This window comes from Periplaneta americana, chromosome 2, assembly GCF_040183065.1.
Source record: "Periplaneta americana isolate PAMFEO1 chromosome 2, P.americana_PAMFEO1_priV1, whole genome shotgun sequence".
Classification (NCBI taxonomy): domain Eukaryota; kingdom Metazoa; phylum Arthropoda; class Insecta; order Blattodea; family Blattidae; genus Periplaneta; species Periplaneta americana.
This window is the reverse complement of record NC_091118.1, coordinates 18931998-18952615: the sequence shown is the minus strand read 5'-3', so window position 1 is coordinate 18952615 and position 20618 is coordinate 18931998. Positions and strand designations below refer to the sequence as shown.

Genomic DNA, 20618 nt, shown 5'->3' with positions numbered 1-20618 from the left:
ACTCTGTTTAGGAGAAAAGTTTTCCGGGCTATGAGGCCGTGGTCCGTTGGTTGTGTGACCAAACGTTTCGTTCACTGCTGCGGTGAACATCTTCAGAAGATGTCAGCAGCTCATGTTACTGTTTATAGTACACCCCAAGTATTTGAAGCTGTCCACTTGCTCTACTGCCTCATTTAGAATTCTCACGTTTACCTTCTTTACTTTTCTTCAGATAGCCATGATCTTAATCTTGCTTGCATTTCTCTTCATCCCATACTGCTCACAGCTGTCATTTAGCTCCAGTAGCATATCTCTTAGTATCATCTTCTCTTATGTTAATATCGCCATATCATCAGTAAAATCTTACACATTTTATTCTTCTTCCTCCTGCTATCACTCCTCCCGTGTTCTGAAAATAGTTCTTCACTAAATCCTCCAAGTAGATGTTGAACAGGGTGGGTGATTAAGGACATGCTTCTCGTACTCAAAAGTGCATTTTTCGGCATTTTAATTGTATTTTGGATGCAAATTTTAGAGTTTGTGGTGCATAGACCTGTAATTCTCAATACTATAGTCCCGACGCTGTTATTTCCGGCGTGACTCCGCCTCTTTGCTTACGTCTTAGAAAGTGAAGGCTCTATAAAGTCTAGGTAGGTAGTATCGTTCGCCATTTTTGTTCTTACGTTGCCGAGCTACCATACGAGAAATCTATTTGCCACACCGTTAAACATTATCATGTCGTAGCTCCTATGATAATAAATCAAACGCAATGTAATTCAGCAAATAATTGAGCGGCAAATAACGTCTTCGTGTGCTTTCTGCGAACGCCAACGAAAGAGCTAAAATGGCGGGCGATTATATTAAGTATTTATCGAGCCTTAAGAAATGAATCAGCGAATCACAAGACGCACACGTTTAAATGTAGCCGACCTGCAACGCGATTGGCTACCGGAAATTAGAGCGACGGGACTATAGTAATGTAATATGCCTACTCCAAATAAACGATGCCATACGAATGCAAGCTATCTGTTTGTATCGTTTCAGGTATATGACGCTATTGGAGACGGTCACATCTTGAAAGACAACATGTTCCACCTCATGCACAAGTTTGTGGTGCTTCCCTCCTACGATGAAGTGGACGAGGTCGTTACGGTAAGCATCTCTGTCAGCACTGCGTCTTGTAGCTACTGTAGTACTGATTCCTTTATTTAGGTATTTTCTTTTCCTCATATCTAGGGCCAGGATTTATATGCACGAACAAAGACTTAAAAAAAAAAAAAAAAAAAAAAAAAAAACACATGTAAAATCAAATTTTTATAGGGTCTTATATATATATATATATATATATATATATATATATATATATACAGGGTGATTCACGAAGAGCTACCGCCACTTATGGAGCATTTCCTAAAGACTTTTGAGCAAAAAATGTCATATAACCATGGGTCCTATTCTCAATATTTTCAGAGTTGTACCAATTTGAAGTTGTTAAACTACTTTTTTTTTCTTTAGTTTAAAGGGTAAAATAAATTACAAATAGAGAATGAACTATTCAGAAGTATAATTTCTTTAATTGGCTAGTGTTCTGAAGCTAAAAATATGTTGTTAATTCCATAGTTGCATTAAAGATTTTTTTTTTTCAATTTTTAAATGCAAAATTACATTTTTCATATATATATATATATATATTTATCACAGCAATTGTTGCAAATCACGTCATTCTTGTAAACTCTTTAATACTGTACATTAGGATGCAAAATTGAACTGCAAAGAATCAAGTTGCTAGAAGTCGTGTGATCTGCAACAATTGTTGTGATAAGTGTGTAAGAAAAAAGTTATGTTTTATTTAACGACGCTCGCAACTGCAGAGGTTATATCAGCGTCGCCGGATGTGCCGGAATTTTGTCCCGCAGGAGTTCTTTTACATGCCAGTAAATCTACTAACATGAGCCTGTCGCATTTAAGCACACTTAAATGCCATCGACCTGGCCCGGGATCGAACCCGCAACCTTGGGCATAGAAGGCCAGCAAGTGTGTAAGAATAATGTAATTATTTTTAATTGAAAATTGGAAAAAAAAATCTGTACAAAGCAAGTAAGGAAATAACAGTTTTTAACTTCGTAATAATAGCCTATTAAAGAAAGTATACTTCTGAATACTGTAGTTAATTCTGTATTAAATTTCATTTAAATTTCTGCGACTGTAGCCTGTATACAGAATGTTAAGAAAAATGTATCCAATATTTTAGAAGGTGATAGTATGCATCAAAACAAGAAAATAATGTCTAATAAACATGAGTCCTACAACACATACTTTCTGAGATCTGAACACTTGTTCATAGAAGGTGCTCAATGTGACATTCATTAATAGCAATGCATTTTTGTGCCCTACAATACAGCAGACTACCAGATAATCATACCGTAGTTGACACCCCTGGCATGGAATGTGTGGTTGCGGATATGAGCGGGGTTCAGCAGAGATGGTGTTGTGAATTTTCGTAATCAGCATGTGTGGGCTGATGAAAACCCCCATGCAGTTGAAGAAACAAGGCATCAGCACCGATTCTCAATCAACGTATGGGCAGGCGTTCTTGGCGATAGATTAAGGGCCATACGTGCTACCACAGAGATTAACTGGGGATCGTTATCAGGACTTTCTTATTAACGCACTAAAACAAATTTCAAGAGTTCGTAATTCCTTAACACCGAAGGGCAGAGAAATGCATTGCCATGAATGGACGTGCACCTCCTATGAACAAGTGTTCAGATCTCAGAAAGTATGTGTTGTAGGACCCATGTTTATTAGACATTGTTTTCTTGTTTTGATGCATACTATGACCTCCTAAAATATTGGATACTTTTTAACACCCTGTATATTTTCGTGTACTTTTACTTTATATTTATAGATTCATTTCCATTATCACTTATTAGACTAAAGATATTGCGATAAAATCGTTACTATAGTATTCCTCAAGAAATCATAGATTTTGGCACCATATTTACAAATGGAGTAAAATAACCAAAATTGACCAAAACGCAGTAGCGTTTCCCCTTAACACATTTCTGAGAAAAATAAAAAACTTAAAAAACATTTTGGGAAAATATGCCAGCGAGATCCGAAATGTATTAGTAAACATACCCCAAAGCAGAGATAACTATTACGTATGAGTGACGCAAACAAGCAGCTTTCTCGCACGTCAACCCATCAGATGCGCTGCGTTACACACGTCAGCTTTAGGCTAAAGCTAAATGCATACCCTACTATTCCGCGGGTTATGACAGGAAACGATGTGACGGTCATGGAATTAGATACTACTGCAAGGTTATCAGACTACAGATATGGTTGAACTTAATGTACATCATATAATTTATATTACATTATGCTCGACCATGCCGAAATGTAGTAATTATACACCTGGTAGTAGCCCTTTAATGCACCTCATTAAAGTACACCTATTCATTATAGTTCAGTTGTTCAGCCAATGAAAAATCACCATTGTACCATTATGAAACCGCAAGTATCGATTATTCTCGGATATGCAATCGAAAGACAATTAGCGAAAAGTCACGGATGCTGGAAATCCAATACTGTCGCAGAAGGTTATATTCTGTTACTATAATAATTAGCGTTAATTGTAAATAATATTCAAATAAATTCAATTTGTCATCTCGTTTCTCAATTCTAAATCAATTTCGAGGTTATATCAAGCCTAATGTTCATGTTATTCTCTAGATTATATCAAGGTCAATGACACATTCGTTCCTCGGAAAAAAATCAATACTTTCGCGTCTGCGCACATCTCACAATTCAGGTCATTTCCGCTCCTCACTTACATAACCATAACATGAATAGTTATGAATAATTTCAAGTTAGAAATATGGTCGAACATAAAAAGTCGTATGAAACTTGCCTATATTGGTAATTAAGACGCTCGTATGAAAATTATGAAACTCTCTTGTGCTCGTTTCATAAACAAACATACTCGTGTATTAATTACTACCATTATAGGCTCGTTGCATAATGTACTATTTTGTCAACAATATTCTCTTCTCCTTCATATGCAAGCTGGTCGGCAGAGTCATAAAACGCGTTTAGAATAATTTACAAGTGAGAAAAATTACTGTAATTTTAAATTAATGCAGAAAGAAAATGCTAAACGCATTTACATTATAATGCCCGAGATACTTTTTCTGCTGTACCACGTGATTACTCTCTTGAATTCATTATGTTTTTCAAGGGATTAGTACGCTATATTTTGAACATAAATTAAGTTTATAAACATTGTTGCTATACTAGGTGTCCGGCATAATTACTACTAATAAAAATCATAAATATTTCGTAAATAATTTATGATTAACCCCCCCCCCCCACGATGATATCTCTACTTTGGCGTAGTGGTGGGGCTTGTGTGGTCAAATGACTCAGAGAACTATGCTAGGCTTTGTTGATTCAGTTCCATTTTTATTAAAACAGTTGCATTCCACTTCAATTATCAATATACAGGGTGTTTCAGAAATACTTTGACAAATCTTGTGAGCATGTTCCTCACACCAAAACAAGAAAAAAAGTTAATATAAACATATGTCCGAAAATCCTTAGTTGTTTAGTTATTAATGAAAGAACATAATGTAACATCTGTTACATATTGTCAGTTTGGTAGCAATTGTTGCAATTTTAATTGATTCAGAAACTCATAATAATGAAAGTTTACGTTCAACGCGTGTTGAGGTACAATCCAGCAACTTAAGTTTGTAACGAATAATAATTCATTTTGTTAAATAATCGAATGTTGTTATGAATACAAGTCTGCTGATGTACCCATTGTATCCTAGATGGCTATATGTTGCCAAGGAGACTTGTGTACTGCAGTCATTTGTTATTTGAACATTTTTTATGAGTTTCTGAATTGATTAAAGTTGCTACCAAGCTGACAATATCTAACAGATGTTTCATTATGTTCTTTCATTAATAACTAAAAAACTAAGGATTTTCGGACATATGTTTATATGAACTTTTTTTCTTGTTTTGGTGTGAGGAACATGCTCCCAAGGTTTGTCGAAGTATTTCTGAAACACCCTGTATATTAAACAATCTCTGATACATGACTATCCATAATCTCATACAGCAGAAGCTATAAATTAACCTAATATAAACAAGGTAAGTGGTAGAAAAGTTTTAATTAAGGATGATGAAATAAACATGAATCATTTTAAAAAGTACAATTATTGAAAGTACAAAGTTGGCAAACAAAGAAACTAATGCTAGAGAGGTGATAAAAACAAACAAATGCTAGGGATGTAATAAGCAGATTGTAAGATAAGCAGCCATGATTGGTTGAAACACGTCGTTCCGTACCGTTTTATTGGTCAAAGTCGTATGACGCAGTAAAAGTGTAATAGTCAACATAAATAATTACTCATATTATGCAAATTATAAATAGTTTAGCAAAATCTGAGGAATTTGACACCACTCAAAGATAAAAGCCCGTTCTTTCTCTCTGATGTCCCCTGCGTTTAGCGGGTTGCATTCAATGGCGTCACATCTCTTATCATCCTGATAACCATTTTGCCGACCTCTGATTGAGGGGTCTTTCAGACTGACCTCTGTATATTTTTATGTTTTACTCTATGTATTTTAACTCCAATCTGAAATAGCAGTACAATTGTAGATCAATTGGAAAACAGTTATTTATGAAACAAGTGGATAATCTTGAAGATTATGGCATGAGTGAAATTTTCACGAGTGTCATAATGAGATTATCCAAGAGTTGGATACAGCACTTTATGGCAACTTAGCATTATAAATTGTAGGAAACAAATTAGGAAATAATTCGGCATCCATAACTGACAAAGTCTTCATATGTTCGTATCGATTAGTAGCATTTGACACTGAATAAAGATAAATGTATTAGGGGCGGCTTTCGAAGAGGGGCTGCGGAGCTGCAGCACCCCCAGACATTTGTGGCTCTTGTCTCGTTTTATGTTGTGAAAAACATTCATTATACAGTCTCTATTTAGCGACTCGAATTTTTTTTTTTTAATTTCGCTCTCAATGACATGCACGCAATCGTTAGTGAAGTCACTTCCTCCCCTGGTGCTGCCAGATCGAAGCCAGAGACAAGGACTATAGAGTGAAGCCACTTCCTCCCCTGGAGCTGCCAGTCTCGTCTCGGATGCTTTGCGCGTTAGTTTTACCCCTCCCCCTGGTGCCCCTTGCCATTAATCTAGGGCTTCCAGGCGCTGCAAAATTTGCAGCAGTTTGTCAGTAGCGCGCAGTTTTAAATACATTTTCTTTAATGTTGTGAGTATAACAAGTGCAACAATGTTTAATTCTGTACAATATTTGCAGTCTATTCAGTTCAGTACCTTAACAATTCAGGAGAAATGTGAAATTAAGTGCCCATCAGTTGAATCTTATAATGGAAAGAGCCGCTGAACAAAATACAAAGGCTCGCATATTTTTTGATAATTTATCCAGTATCCCTGCTTTCTTCTCTCGATCTCCACTCAGTCTGTATTAGATTAATGTGTTTCAAAGACAATTCCATCAGCTGGGACAACAAGATGGATTTAAAATAAGAACAGTAAATGTTGTTCATGAGAAGAAGGAGCCATTGCTAGAATGTTTTCAAAATATAATGCAATCTGAAACATCTAACAATATGACAATAAATAAGGCAAGCGCCCTGGTGCGTACTCTTGAAGATCCTGAATTCAATTTCTGGCTCAGTTATTTTTTTCATTGATTGATGTATATATATATATATATATATATATATATATATATATATATATATATATAACCAACTACAACATCGCCAGTTAGATATTTCTAAGGTTCAAATCTGCATATAAAAAATTAAATTATGGTTTATTTAACGGCACTCGCAACTGCAGGGGTTATATCAGCGTCGCCGGTGTGCCGGAATTTTGTCCGCAGGATTCTTTTAAATGCCAGTAAATCTACCGACATGAGCCTGTCTCATTTAAACACAACTTACAAGATAAGGCACATGGAACTAATCTTTAAATAAAGTAAGTTGCTTGGTTTATTTTTGTATGCAGCCCCCCTTATTTCAATACCCACGAGCCGCCACTGAAATGTATGACCTTGCATGTTATGTTACAAATGTTCGTTTATTTTGTTAATATAATTTCTCTGAACCACAGAACTGTTTTATGTGATGTTACAAAAGGGATACAAAATTGTTAAAGACTGGAAATAAATGATAGATTACCTTCTCTTCTGTCTTGCATTTCGTTTCTTGTTACGTCGCACGTACAAGCGGTAAGCAAGATAGCAAGCGTTCCGGTATTGCGTCATAGCGAATACGTCATTGCTTTTATTGGCACGCGTGCTATAATAAGGCGATTATGCACGACATAGGATGTAGTAAAACCTGTTTATAATGCTAGGATGCCATAAAGGACATTTTTGTAACAATTTTCATTGTGGTTATAATAATACCACTTAATTTTAACAATCTTTTCCATTTTGGGTGACTGGGAATTTTTCAGGGAATATTTCCGTTGGCAAAGTTTTCACGAATTTACCCATCACTAGTCTCTGTAATGCAGCACGCACCTTATGCATTTGAGAATGACGTCACTATTCTATGCGGAAAGAAAATAAACAGTGGATTTTTTTTGGTGGGATTCGGTTTCCCGTCAAACTTATCTATCAATCACATTTTTATGCACAAACAAATAGGTTTGTTTGCGTTGTTTTGCATTAAAAATGATTAAAGGTTAATGGGGTTAAACGGTGGGTGTGGCAAGGCCAATAATAGTCGTGTGTGTTGTTTTCTATTTACAAACGATTGAAGGTTAATGGAGGCTACAGTTATGAGAAAGGCAAGACCAACTTTAGCCGGTCTCAAGTGTTGTACTGTACACTCCACCTTGCCAAGGTGAAGAGCTCAAGTTCTGGAGTACCTCACAAAGTTTGTTTTGCTCGCTGAAGTCCTACCATACGTAACAGTCATCTTAAATCGTCACGTACAGAACACGTGTGGCCTTCTCTTGCAGTTTAAAAACTACATCTTGGAATCCAGAAGAAATATGTATGAGCATGCTTCTTTCCTGTCAAAACGTTGGCAATATTTATTCGAAAAAGGAATATTGTAGCTGCGATACACCATCGAATATTCTAATTTTAATATTCTCAAATTAAAAAATTACTACGAAGACGTTGTTATTTTTTATATAGAAATGATGGTAAATTTCCTTAAAAATAAGAAATTTTTCACTGCTTACTAACAACTCTTCTAATTTAAAAATAATGTAAACATTTGCCTTTACGACTTCTCCAGAAAAAAATGATGAAAAAAGTCACTGGAAAAACAAAAATGTTCTCTACATAGTACGACTGTTCCAATTTTAATATTGTGACAGCGACGTGAGATTCGAACTCACGACCAGCGCCCCGCATGAAAGCAGATCGCACAGGCTGCACGGAACATTGAGTGACGTCGCGCGGTGGAGAGAAGAGAGAGGGTGTATTACGTCACGCGACGAGTTTGCGCGCGCATCTGGTGCTGGTAGAGAGGAGAGGGCTCTGGATTTCTCTGGAATGCCATCTCTAGAGACGGGTGGAACCTTCGAGATTACGTCACTGTGGTTATAAATTACGGTCGCGAAGGAACGACAGCAGTTTCAGAGTTTTCAGTTGATTAGTCAGCCAGTCAGTGAGAAAGCCAGAGCAAGCAAGCCAGTCTTGTGTACCGGAGTTCGACTCGAGTGTGCGTCCGCAACTGCGTCAGCAGCCGAAGGCCTGAGTTCGAATGCAGTGGACCGCAGTTGGAGGGACCTGAGTTCGAGTGCAGTGGACCGCAGTTGGAGGGACCCGAGTTCGAGTACAGTGAACTGTCTCTGAAGGTCTGTGGTTCGAGATACTGTGAACTCGAGTGACTGAGATAGAAGAACTGTGAACTGAGAACTGGTAGTTCTGATTTGTAAATAGTGCTTTGTAAATATTAGTTAAGATTAACAGTTCATTGTTGTGCGTAATAGTCCAAGTAAATTGTCATTGTCGTCGGTGGAGTGCTGAATACTGTGTGAGTGAAGATCCAATTGTTGACGAGAGCGTTTAAGGTGAATTGTGGAAAGGAATTATTGTTGTGACGAATAAATTACATTGTTGTTACTAATAAAATTCACATTGGTGTCAGAACCGGGATATTATCGACAATGGAGAACCTACAGCAGATCCTGCAAGCCATCGCGGAAATGAAAGCTGAAATGAAAAAGGACATAAGTGACGTAAAAGCAGAAATGATGAACGATATCAGTGAGGTAAAGAACGACATAAGTGAAGTGAAAACGGAGATGAAAAGTGACATAAGTGAAGTGAAAGGCGACATAAGCGGAGTGAAAGGCGACATAAGCGGAGTAAAAAATGACGTCACTACGCAAATTGAAAGCGTTTCGGCCCACGTAGATGGAATTGTCGCCATCGTAAAAGACGAACTTAAGGCCGATTTGGATAAACTAAACCAGAATTTTACAACTATAAACGAGACAGTAGCCGAGTTGAGACAGGATGTAGACCATTTCGACGGCAAAATCCGCGATCTCGAGCGTCGTCAAGAGCAGACGAGTAAGGTGATGGACAAACACGCTGAGGAAAACAAGCACATACTCGCGTTAATGGACCAACACGCTGTAGAAAACAAACACATCCTCGCGTTGGTGGATCGCCAGGCTAGAGAACAGAAACAGATAATTGCCGAGGAAGTTCAACGGGCCGTGGAAAGATCGACGTCAGCATTGAGGACCTCACATAGTGCCCCTGCGGAACCATCGGCTTCAGCCAGACATCACAACGTCAAGACGCCGAAGTTCGACGGTACGACGTCTTGGGCGATATTCCGTCGCCAGTTCGAGGCCATCGCAGAGCACAATGGGTGGACGCCGGCAGAGAAAACTACTCAGCTGCTGGCCGCGCTTCAGGGACAGGCGTCGGAGATTCTTCACAGCGTTCCAGAAGATGGGACAGCCGCTGAGATAATGGCGGCCCTGGAGGGACGTTATGGTGACCATCAACTTGCTGCAGCATTTAGGACCCAACTAAAAACGAGGGTCCAACAGTCAGGCGAGTCCCTGCAAGAATTCGCGATGGCGGTGGAACAACTGGCCCATAAGGCGCTCAGGGGCCTACCTAATGACTTCATCGCTGGAGAGGCGGCCTACACCTTCGGCAGCGGAGTTCGAGACCCGGAAATAAAGCAACAGCTACTCTTGGCAGAGCATCGCACCATCAATGCAGCTCTGGCGGCGGCCCTCAGGATGGAGGCAGCCAAGTTGACGGCGAACGTCTCGGCATCGCACCGGATTAGGAGCGTCGCGGCGGCCGACGTCGAGGAACGTCAACCGAAATCACCCGAGCGACGAAGACGAGGAGTGCCCACCTGCTGGTCCTGCGGCGAGCCTGGACACCTGAGGAGGGACTGTGACCGATCTGGTCACAAACAGGAAAACTAAAAGGGGCCGATGCGATGAGGGGCACGTCGGCGCCGTCATCACCATCCCCTCGGCTGATCTTGAAGACGGTTAACAGAAGATGCGACGATGGGCTGATTGCTGACGGATGGATAAGAGGCCGCCCATGCAGAGTACTGGTAGACACCGGGGCGTCGCTCACTATCGCCAGACCGGAAGTCGTGCGTGGACTACCTGGGAGGACGCCGCTGCGCCGGTATGAGCTACGTACTGCCTCAGGCGAGAACCTGCCCATCCAAAGAGAGGTTTTCCTGGACTTGACCTTGGGAAAGAGGAGACTGGAGATGTGGGTGTTCGTCGCCAACATCACTGAAGACGTCATCCTGGGACTCGACGCCATGCGGATCTTCGATGCAACGGTGGACGTCCGGCGCCGTATCCTCCGTTTTGGTCAGGATGAAGTGTTCCTGAGGGACGTCGAAGACCAACCCATGGCCAGCAGACTCACCTTGGAGAATCAAGTGACAATCCCAGCTGGCTGCGAGATGGTGGTGACGGCAAGACTGGACGGACAACCTAAGAGAAACCTGCTCCTCGATTCGCAAACAACTCCGATAGATGGGGTTTATGTGGCCAGATCCCTACTCCCGAATCAGAAGGTGGTACCGGTGAGGGTCCTGAATGTCACCAATCGGGACAAGGAGGTGCCTAGCGGAACTGTACTAGGTAACGTCGAGCGGTGGTGTCTGTGACGTCGCTGGCAGAAAACGAGGAGTGTCACCGACCACGTCCAGATTTAGACCCATCACTGAAAGAGCTGGCTCGAGAATTGCCGGCGAATTTAAGCAAAAGAGAAAGAAGACAAGTCCACGATCTACTGACAGAGTTTCAGGACGTGTTCAGTCTGTCTGAAAACGACTACGGGAGAACGGAGAAAGTTCAGCACCGCATTGACACCGGAAATGCTCGCCCAATCAGACAACCTCCTCGACGCGTCCCTCTAGCTAAACAAAGGGAGATTGACAGCCAACTGGAGGGCATGAAAGCAAGAGGGGTCATCGAGGAATCCGACAGCCCTTGGTCATCACCTGTAGTGCTGGTGAAGAAGAAGAATGGGGACCTGCGTTTCTGCGTGGACTACAGAAGACTGAATGACGTCACCAGGAAAGACTGCTTTCCCCTCCCACGAATTGACGACACCTTGGACACCCTGGCCGGAGCAGAGTGGTTCTCGACGTTGGATCTCAAGTCAGGATACTGACAGGTGGCGCTACATCCTGAGGACAAGGAGAAAACGGCATTCTCTACAGGCCAGGGACTATGGCAGTTCACCGTTATGCCGTTCGGCCTCTGCAACGCCCCGGCTACATTCCAGAGACTAATGGAGTCTGTAATGAGAGGCCTGACATACGACACCTGTTTGCTGTACCTTGATGACGTCATCGTGGTGGGCAAGACTTTCGGCGAACAGCTGTTGAATCCGAGGAAAGTGTTCGAGAGACTGCGACAAGCCAGACTGAAGTTGAACCCGAAGAAATTTCATCTATTCCAGAAGAAGGTCAACTACTTGGGACACGTAGTAGGGACCAACGGAGTGGCCACGGACCCGGAGAAGCTACAAGCCGTCAGAGGATGGCCTAGACCGAGGGACAAGCAGGAGCTGCGCCGCTTTCTCGGCCTCTGCACTTATTACAGAAGGTTCGTAGCTGGGTACGCCAACATCGCTAAGCCTCTAACCCAGCTGACCGAGGAGAAACGACAATTCCAGTGGACAGACGAGGCGGAGTCATCCTTCCAGTCACTGAAAGAGGCGCTCTGCACTGCTCCTGTACTGGGATATCCCATCCCTGGAAGGAAGTTCAAGCTCGACACGGACGCTAGCAACGTAGGCATCGGCGGAGTACTCTCTCAGGAACAGGACGGGCAAGAGAGGGTGATTGCCTACTTCAGCCGAACATTGTCCAAGGCTGAGAGAAACTATTGCGTGACCCGTAGAGAACTTCTTGCTATTGTGGAAGCCCTGAAGCATTTCCACAAATATTTGTATGGCCAGGAGTTCCATCTGAGGACAGACCATTCTGCACTCACCTGGCTATTGGGCTTCAAGAATCTGGAGGGGCAGACCGCCCGTTGGGTTCAACGACTGCAGGAGTACAACTTCACCTCCGAACACCGACAAGGGAAGAAACATTCCAACGCTGATGCCTTATCACGACGCCCGTGCCCGGATGGCTGTAAACACTGCCTGAAAGTAGAAGAGCGGGATGGCGCCCACGCAGTCCAAGCAATTGCCGCCCAGCCGAGCCCAGGATGGGATAACGCCGCCATAAGGAAGGAGCAGTGGAGGACTCAAACATTGGACAGTTACTACGTGATGTGGAGTCCGGCCAGAGACCAGTATGGGCCGATATCGCCAACCGTAGCACCACTTACAAGAGCTACTGGGCCCAGTGGGAATCCTTCACTGTCAAGGACGGTATCCTGAAGAGGATTTCGGAGTCGGCCGATGGAAGGACCCACATAGAACAACTTGTCCTGCCCAGGAGCAAGGTGAAGGAAGTGCTGGAGGAGACTCATGCTGGAGTGACTGGAGGCCACCTGGGAGCCAACAGGACGCTGGACAAGTTAAGGCAGAGGTTCTATTGGTTGCATCAGAGAACCGACACGGAACAATGGTGCCGAAGATGCGACACCTGTGCAGCCAGTCGCGGACCAAGGACCCGCAGCAGGGGAGCCATGCAGCAGTACAACGTGGGAGCTCCTTTTGAGAGGATCGCCATCGACATTGCTGGACCGTTCCCGGTCACGGATCGCGGGAGCCGCTACCTGTTAGTAGCCATGGATTACTTCACAAAATGGCCAGAGGTGTACGCGATTCCTAACCAAGAGGCTTCGACGGTGGCCGACGCGCTGCTTGACAACTTCATCTGCCGATTCGGGGTGCCCCGGGAATAGCATAGCGATCAGGGGCGCAACTTCGAATCCAACCTGATGGGAGAATTGCTCGAGCGTCTGGGGGTGCATAAAACCAGGACCACTCCCCTCCACCCACAGTCCGATGGTATGGTGGAACGCTACATCAAAACCTTGGAAGAGCATCTGCGGAAGGTGGTGTCCAACCATCAACGAGACTGGGATGCCAGAGTCCCACTGTTCCTCTTGGCCTACAGAGCTTCGGTCCACGATACAACAGGGATGACACCGGCAAACATGGTCTTCGGGAGAGAGCTGCGCCTGCCCTGTGATCTGCTGTTTGGCACGCCACCCAGCGCCGACCAGCCAGCGACTGACTATGTGGCAGAACTCACCGAGAAGTTGAATGGAATTCACCAACTGGCCAGAGAGCACCTCAAGATGGCCAGCGACAGGATGAAGGTGCGCTACGACAGATTAGCCAACTCTGCAGGATTCCAGGAGGGCGACCTGGTGTGGCTGTATCGACCTACCAGGACCAAAGGGAAATCACCAAAGCTGCAGCGTGCCTGGGATGGACCATACCGCGTGGTGACCCGGATCAACGACGTGGTGTACCGCATCCAGCGACAACCTCGAGGGAAGATGATGGTGGTGCATCTGGACCGATTAGCAGCCTACCAAGGGACTGCCCGAGACGAGCAGTCCTAAGGAGGGAGCAATGTGACAGCGACGTGAGATTCGAACTCACGACCAGCGCCCCGCATGAAAGCAGATCGCACAGGCTGCACGGAACATTGAGTGACGTCGCGCGGTGGAGAGAAGAGAGAGGGTGTATTACGTCACGCGACGAGTTTGCGCGCGCATCTGGTGCTGGTAGAGAGGAGAGGGCTCTGGATTTCTCTGGAATGCCATCTCTAGAGACGGGTGGAACCTTCGAGATTACGTCACTGTGGTTATAAATTACGGTCGCGAAGGAACGACAGCAGTTTCAGAGTTTTCAGTTGATTAGTCAGCCAGTCAGTGAGAAAGCCAGAGCAAGCAAGCCAGTCTTGTGTACCGGAGTTCGACTCGAGTGTGCGTCCGCAACTGCGTCAGCAGCCGAAGGCCTGAGTTCGAGTGCAGTGGACCGCAGTTGGAGGGACCTGAGTTCGAGTGCAGTGGACCGCAGTTGGAGGGACCCGAGTTCGAGTACAGTGAACTGTCTCTGAAGGTCTGTGGTTCGAGATACTGTGAACTCGAGTGACTGAGATAGAAGAACTGTGAACTGAGAACTGGTAGTTCTGATTTGTAAATAGTGCTTTGTAAATATTAGTTAAGATTAACAGTTCATTGTTGTGCGTAATAGTCCAAGTAAATTGTCATTGTCGTCGGTGGAGTGCTGAATACTGTGTGAGTGAAGATCCAATTGTTGACGAGAGCGTTTAAGGTGAATTGTGGAAAGGAATTATTGTTGTGACGAATAAATTACATTGTTGTTACTAATAAAATTCACAATATTCTAAAATTAAAAAATCCTATAAATACATTCTCTTTTACCTTTTCCCATAGAAACGATGGTAATTTTCCTTGAAATGAGGAAATTTTTCACTGCTTACTACAACTCTTCTAATTTCAATAATCCCGAATTAAAAAAATGTAAATATTTCCCTATGGCTTCTCCAGAAATGGTTATAAAATTCACTGAAAAAAGGAAAATTTTTATCTACATAGTTCGGCTGTTCCAATTTTAATATTATCAAATTAAAAAAATTCTATAAATGCATTCCCTTTTACCGTTTTATATAGAAACAATGGTACATTTCCTTGAAAATGGGAAATTTTTCATTGCTTACTACAACTCTTCTAATTTCAATAATCCCGAATTAAAAAAAATATAAAAACTTTACCCTTGGCGACTTCTCCAGAAATTATGATAAAACTCACTGGAAAAACAAAAAAAATTTTCTCTACATAGTACGACTGTTCCAATTTTAATATTCTAAAATTAAAAAATCTTATAAATACATTCTCTTTTACTTTTTTATATAGAAACAATGGTACATTTCCTTGAAAATGGGAAATTTTTCACTGCTTACTACAACTCTTCTAATTAAAAAAATGTAAATATTTCCCTTTATGACTTCTCCAGAAATGGTTATAAAACTCACTGGAAAATGGAAAATTTTTGTCTACATAGTAAGCTGTTTCATTAATATTATCAAATTTAAAAAAATCTATAAATACATTCCCTTTTACCTTTTTACATAGAAACAATGGTAAATTTCTTTGAAAATGGGAAATTTTTCACTACTTACTACAACTCTTCTAATTTTAAAATAATGTTAACATTTGCCTTTACGACTTCTCCAGAAAAAAATGATGGAAAAACTCACTGGAAAAAAGAAAATTTTTCTCTACATAGTAGGCTGTTTCAATTTTAATATCCTCAAATTTAAAAATTCCTACAAATATATCCCCTTTTACCTTTTTATATAGAAAGATGAAACATTTCCTTGAAAAGGGGAAATTTTTTACCTTCTAATTTCAATAATCCGGAATTAAAAAAAAATTGTAAACATTTCCCTTTACGACTTCTCCAGATATTATGATAATACTCCCTGCAAAAAGGAAAATTTTTCTCTACATAGTATGGCTGTTCCAGTTATTTTAATATTCTCAAGTTAAAAAATTGTTATAAATACGTTACCTTTTACCTTTTTATATAGAAAGATAGTAGGCCTAAATTTCCTTGAATAGGGGAAATTTTTAACTCTTTATACAACTCTTATAATTTCAATAATCCCGAATTAAAAAAAAAATGTAAGAACATTTCCCTTGACGACTTCTCCAGAAATTATGATAAAACTCACAGGAAAAACGAAAACTTTTCTCTATATAGTAGGCTGTTTCAATTTCAATATCCTCAAATTTAAAAATTCCTATAAATACGTCTCTTTTACCTTTTTATATAGAATGATGATAAATTTCTTTGAAAAGGGGAAATTTTTCACAACCTTCTAATTTCAATAATCCGGAATTTAAAAAAAATAAACATTTCCCTTGACGACTTCTCCAGAAATTATGATAAAACTCGCTGGAAAAAAACAAACAAATTTTTCTCTACATAGTATGGCTGTTCAAATTTTAATATTCTCAAATCTGAAGCAAAAATTTAAACATTTTCGTTTTCATATTCCCGCAGAAATAATGAAAAAAATTTCTCGAAAAAGAGGAATTTACCTGGTTTTGTTGCTACCAGTTCTAACGGGTATGATTGTGATTTGTACATCACATATTCATTTTGTATGAGGTATCGCCCACCCCATTGAATATGCTCTCCTGCATATATGACTTGTATCGTCTCAAATGCAGGTAGTAAGGCCGTAAAAGCATTACGAGAGGGGTTCGGCCGGCGCCGTGGATCGTGTCCCGGCATAGCTCAGTTGGAAAGAGCGCTCAGCGCGCGCAGCTGAGAGGTCCTGGGTTCGATTCCCGGTGCCGGTACGAATTTTTCTCGTATTAAATAGTAATAATTGTGATTTGTGTTGACGCATGACATCTTATCTAACGCAGGATATGGTGGAAGTGCTGATGAAGAAGATGGACGTCGATCTTGATGGCAAAATTTCATTTGAGGATTTCAAAACCTCCGTGCACAAGTGCCCCCTCCTGCTGGAAGCCATGGGGCAGTGCGTGCCCACGAGAAGCTCCATCCACGACTTCCTGACAACCTTCTCGCGGAACGTGGGTCGATTCTAGTGCATGCATTACAGTCACTTTGGCAATACGTGTAGTACACTAAATCAGCTACATACAGGAACATTTAGCACTAATAAACTTATTCTGATATTTCCTTCTGTCTTATGATCAAAACTTCTTTTCTGTCTTCTACCAACAGGGCTGTCAAGCAAGGGCATATTATACCCTCTGACAAGGTGTCTGGAGACCTTACGCTTACAGAATCGTATGCAGAACAAGCTTAACAGAACGTTAAAGATTTATTATTAATTTGTCCTACAGAATAATCTCTGTAATATTGAGTAAAATGACGCCCAACGCTCGCTTATCTTCAGCTCTCGGCCAGTGCGTGCGGTACTGCGCCGTTCAAGTCTAGGCGTGTGAAAATAATCTATTTAATACCCTCGAAACTTATTGCCGAGCCACTAAGCAAACAATGCCGAATCCCTCTTAATAAAGCAAGGTTTTTTCTCAATATTTTTTACATTTTTACAAATGGGCAAAAAGCCTAAAAGTAAGTAAAATCAGATTATCCGTCTCTCTGTATACAATAAAAATAAGGATTACTTCTTAACATAACCTACCAAATGTCAGCTTCAAAATGAGCTCCCGTTCAATGTTCTGCAGTAAACGGTTCCAGAGTTCTGAGCGTTGAAAGAGGCTTGTTTTTATAAAATACGCTAAATTTGTCGCTCAATAGTACGAAAACCGTTTGACTTTCGATAGTATATTTTTGAAAATGCACTCTCCTCAGCACCTTGTATAAATAGGGAAAAAATTAGAGTATAAAAAAATGCGAGGCTTTTTACTGATCGATTTCATATGGAATAGCCCATATGCATATTTTGCAACACGAATACGGAAAAAAAAAGAACTTGTTTAAAGAAAAGAGATTAATATAAGACTGTAACTACAGCACAGATACCACAGACCACATATTAACAACAGTGTCGAAACTACCAAGCAAGAACCATCAGTTACGGATGAGTTACGACGTATTTTCCGTGGGGTACGTTCTTATGTGCGGAATGACGTAATCAGCTGCGGCACACGACCTTGCGACGAATTCTGTGGGATGGGCATTCCGAGAACTGCCCTAGACAAGTATTTTAAACGCCAGATAAAAGTGGCAAGGCGTTTCCGGTATCCTAAGACAAAGAGATTTCCCTACACCGTACTACAATCTTTCTCAGAACTGCTCTTTCGAGAAATGTTTCTTTCGCCTTCTCTCCCAAAAGCAGAGTAGACAGACACCTCTGTTTATTTGTCTATGGTAGAGATGGTGCTTTGATTCTTGAGCATTTAATCTTAACAATTTCGCCTACATACGGTTATGAGCAGAGCCTTCTTCAGTTCCAAGCCGCAGCATGGGTAGGTTTGGCAACGCAGAGTGGAGGCGGGAGATTCTAAAGTGATATTGATGTAATTGAGCTTGCTCATAGCTTTCGTTGTACGTAACTCTGTTTTTTCAATATTACTTTATGCACAAAGATAAGATCAAGATTCAGAGTAGTGATGTAAATTATTACGGATTCGAAAATAGTGTTTTATTGCAATCAATTAGCTATACTTCAGAATACGGTGTAAGTAGGCTACTTACATACAAAGACTGCCACTTAAAATAATTACGAAAAAAAACATGTTTTTTATTTATAGTATGAAGGTAAATAAATACAATACAATATTCTTTGCACCGAAAATAATGAAATCAATAATGCAATAAAGACGTAAGTTCCTATGCAGTATTCATAAGTTCCATTCAATTAACAAATTTGTGGCTAGTAAATTGACAATGTTTTGGGACTTTATGTGTTTCACCTGTAACATGAAAGGTCTAGGATACATTTTAATATTATCTTATGCGATTATCTATCGTGCTTTTCTATAAATATTTGAGATGCCCAGCAAGCCAGTTTTAGTTTGAACCTTGCCAGTCACTATAACAATACTGTTATCCTAAATTATTTGTTATAAACTTTTTAAGACATAATTTTAAATAAATATAACTACAGAAAACAAGCTAAGAATATAAATTATGCAAATAAAATAAAAATGTAAATAGAGGAAACTATTGACATATTATAATAAAATGTGAGGATGTAAATACAGTTAGGACAAGTATAAAGATCTACGAAAAAATGAAGAAACATATTACTTACTTACTTACAAATGGCTTTTAAGGAACCCGAAGGTTCATTGCCGCCCTCACATAAGCCCGCCAGCGGTCCCTATCCTGTGCAAGATTAATCCAGTCTCTATCATCATACCCCACCTCCCTCAGATCCATTTTAATATTATCCTCCCACCTACGTCTCGGCCTCCCTAAAGGTCTTTTTCCCTCCGGTCTCCCAACTAACACTCTATATGCATTTCTGCATTCGCCCATACGTGCTACATGCCCTGCCCATCTCAAACGTCTGGATTTTAAGTTCCTAATTATGTCAGGTGAAGAATACAATGCGTGCAATTCTGTGTTGTGTAACTTTCTCCATTCTCCTGTAACTTCATCCCGCTTAGCCCCAAATATTTTCCTTAGCACCTTATTCTCAAACACCCTGAACCTGTGTTCCTCTCTCAGAGTGAGAGTCCAAGTTTCACAACCATACAGAAGAACCGGTAATATAACTGTTTTATAAATTCTAACTTTCAGATTTTTCGACAGCAGACTGGATGATAAGAGCTTCTCAACCGAATAATAACACGCATTTCCTATATTTATTCTGCGTTTAATTTCCTCCCGAGTGTCATTTATATTTGTTACTGTTGCTCCAAGATATTTGAATTTTTTCACCTCTTCGAAGGATAAATCTCCAATTTTTATATTTCCATTTCGTACAATATTCTGGTCACGAGACATAATCATATACTTTGTCTTTTCGGGATTTACTTCCAAACCGATCGCTCTACTTGCTTCAAGTAAAATTTCCGTGTTTTCCCTAATCGTTTGTGTAGTTTCTCCTAACATATTCACGTCATCCGCATAGACAAGAAGCTGATGTAACCCGTTCAATTCCAAACCCTGCCTGTTATCCTGAACTTTCCTAATGGCATATTCTAGAGCGAAGTTAAAAAGTAAAGGTGATAGTGCATCTCCTTGCTTTAGCCCGCAGTGGATTGGAAAAGCATCAGATAGAAACTGACCTATACGGACTCTGCTGTAAGTTTCACTGAGACACATTTTAATTAATCGAACTAGTTTCTTGGGAATACCAAATTCAATAAGAATATCACATAATACTTCCCTCTTAACCGAGTCATAAGCCTTTTTGAAATCTATGAATAACTGATGTACTGTACCCTTATACTCCCATTTTTTCTCCATTATCTGTCGAATACAAAAAATCTGATCAATAGTCGATCTATTACGCCGAAAGCCGCACTGATGATCCCCAATAATTTCATCTACGTGAAGAAACATACCTTCAACATAATACGTAAAAAAACACATCATTATATATTAAGTATGTGCCAATTAACGTAAACTCAGTGAACTTTAAATCCTGTAAATACGAAGTGAAAAGAAACATATTTATAACTAATTTATTACAAAAGAAATAATATTAA

General features: G+C 40.8%; 1 protein-coding gene across 1 annotated transcript; it reads left to right on the top strand.

Annotated features, from left to right (window-relative positions):
• Nucleotides 1–248: 248 nt before the first annotated feature.
• Nucleotides 249–17169, top strand: LOC138695242 (calaxin-like). Its single transcript, XM_069819693.1, has 2 exons — nucleotides 249–1131; nucleotides 16890–17169. Exons 1-2 carry the CDS (start codon nucleotides 964–966, stop codon nucleotides 17073–17075), a joined length of 354 nt encoding a protein of 117 aa, XP_069675794.1. The 5' UTR covers nucleotides 249–963; the 3' UTR covers nucleotides 17076–17169.
• The last annotated feature ends 3449 nt before the right edge of the window (nucleotides 17170–20618 follow it).

Coding starts and splice junctions, on each gene's coding strand:
- LOC138695242 (XM_069819693.1), top strand. CDS start 964: ATGCCTACTCCAAATAAACGATGCCATACGAATGCAAGCTATCTGTTT. Junction 1,132..16,889: donor AAGTGGACGAGGTCGTTACG/GTAAGCATCTCT, acceptor TATCTAACGCAG/GATATGGTGGAAGTGCTGAT.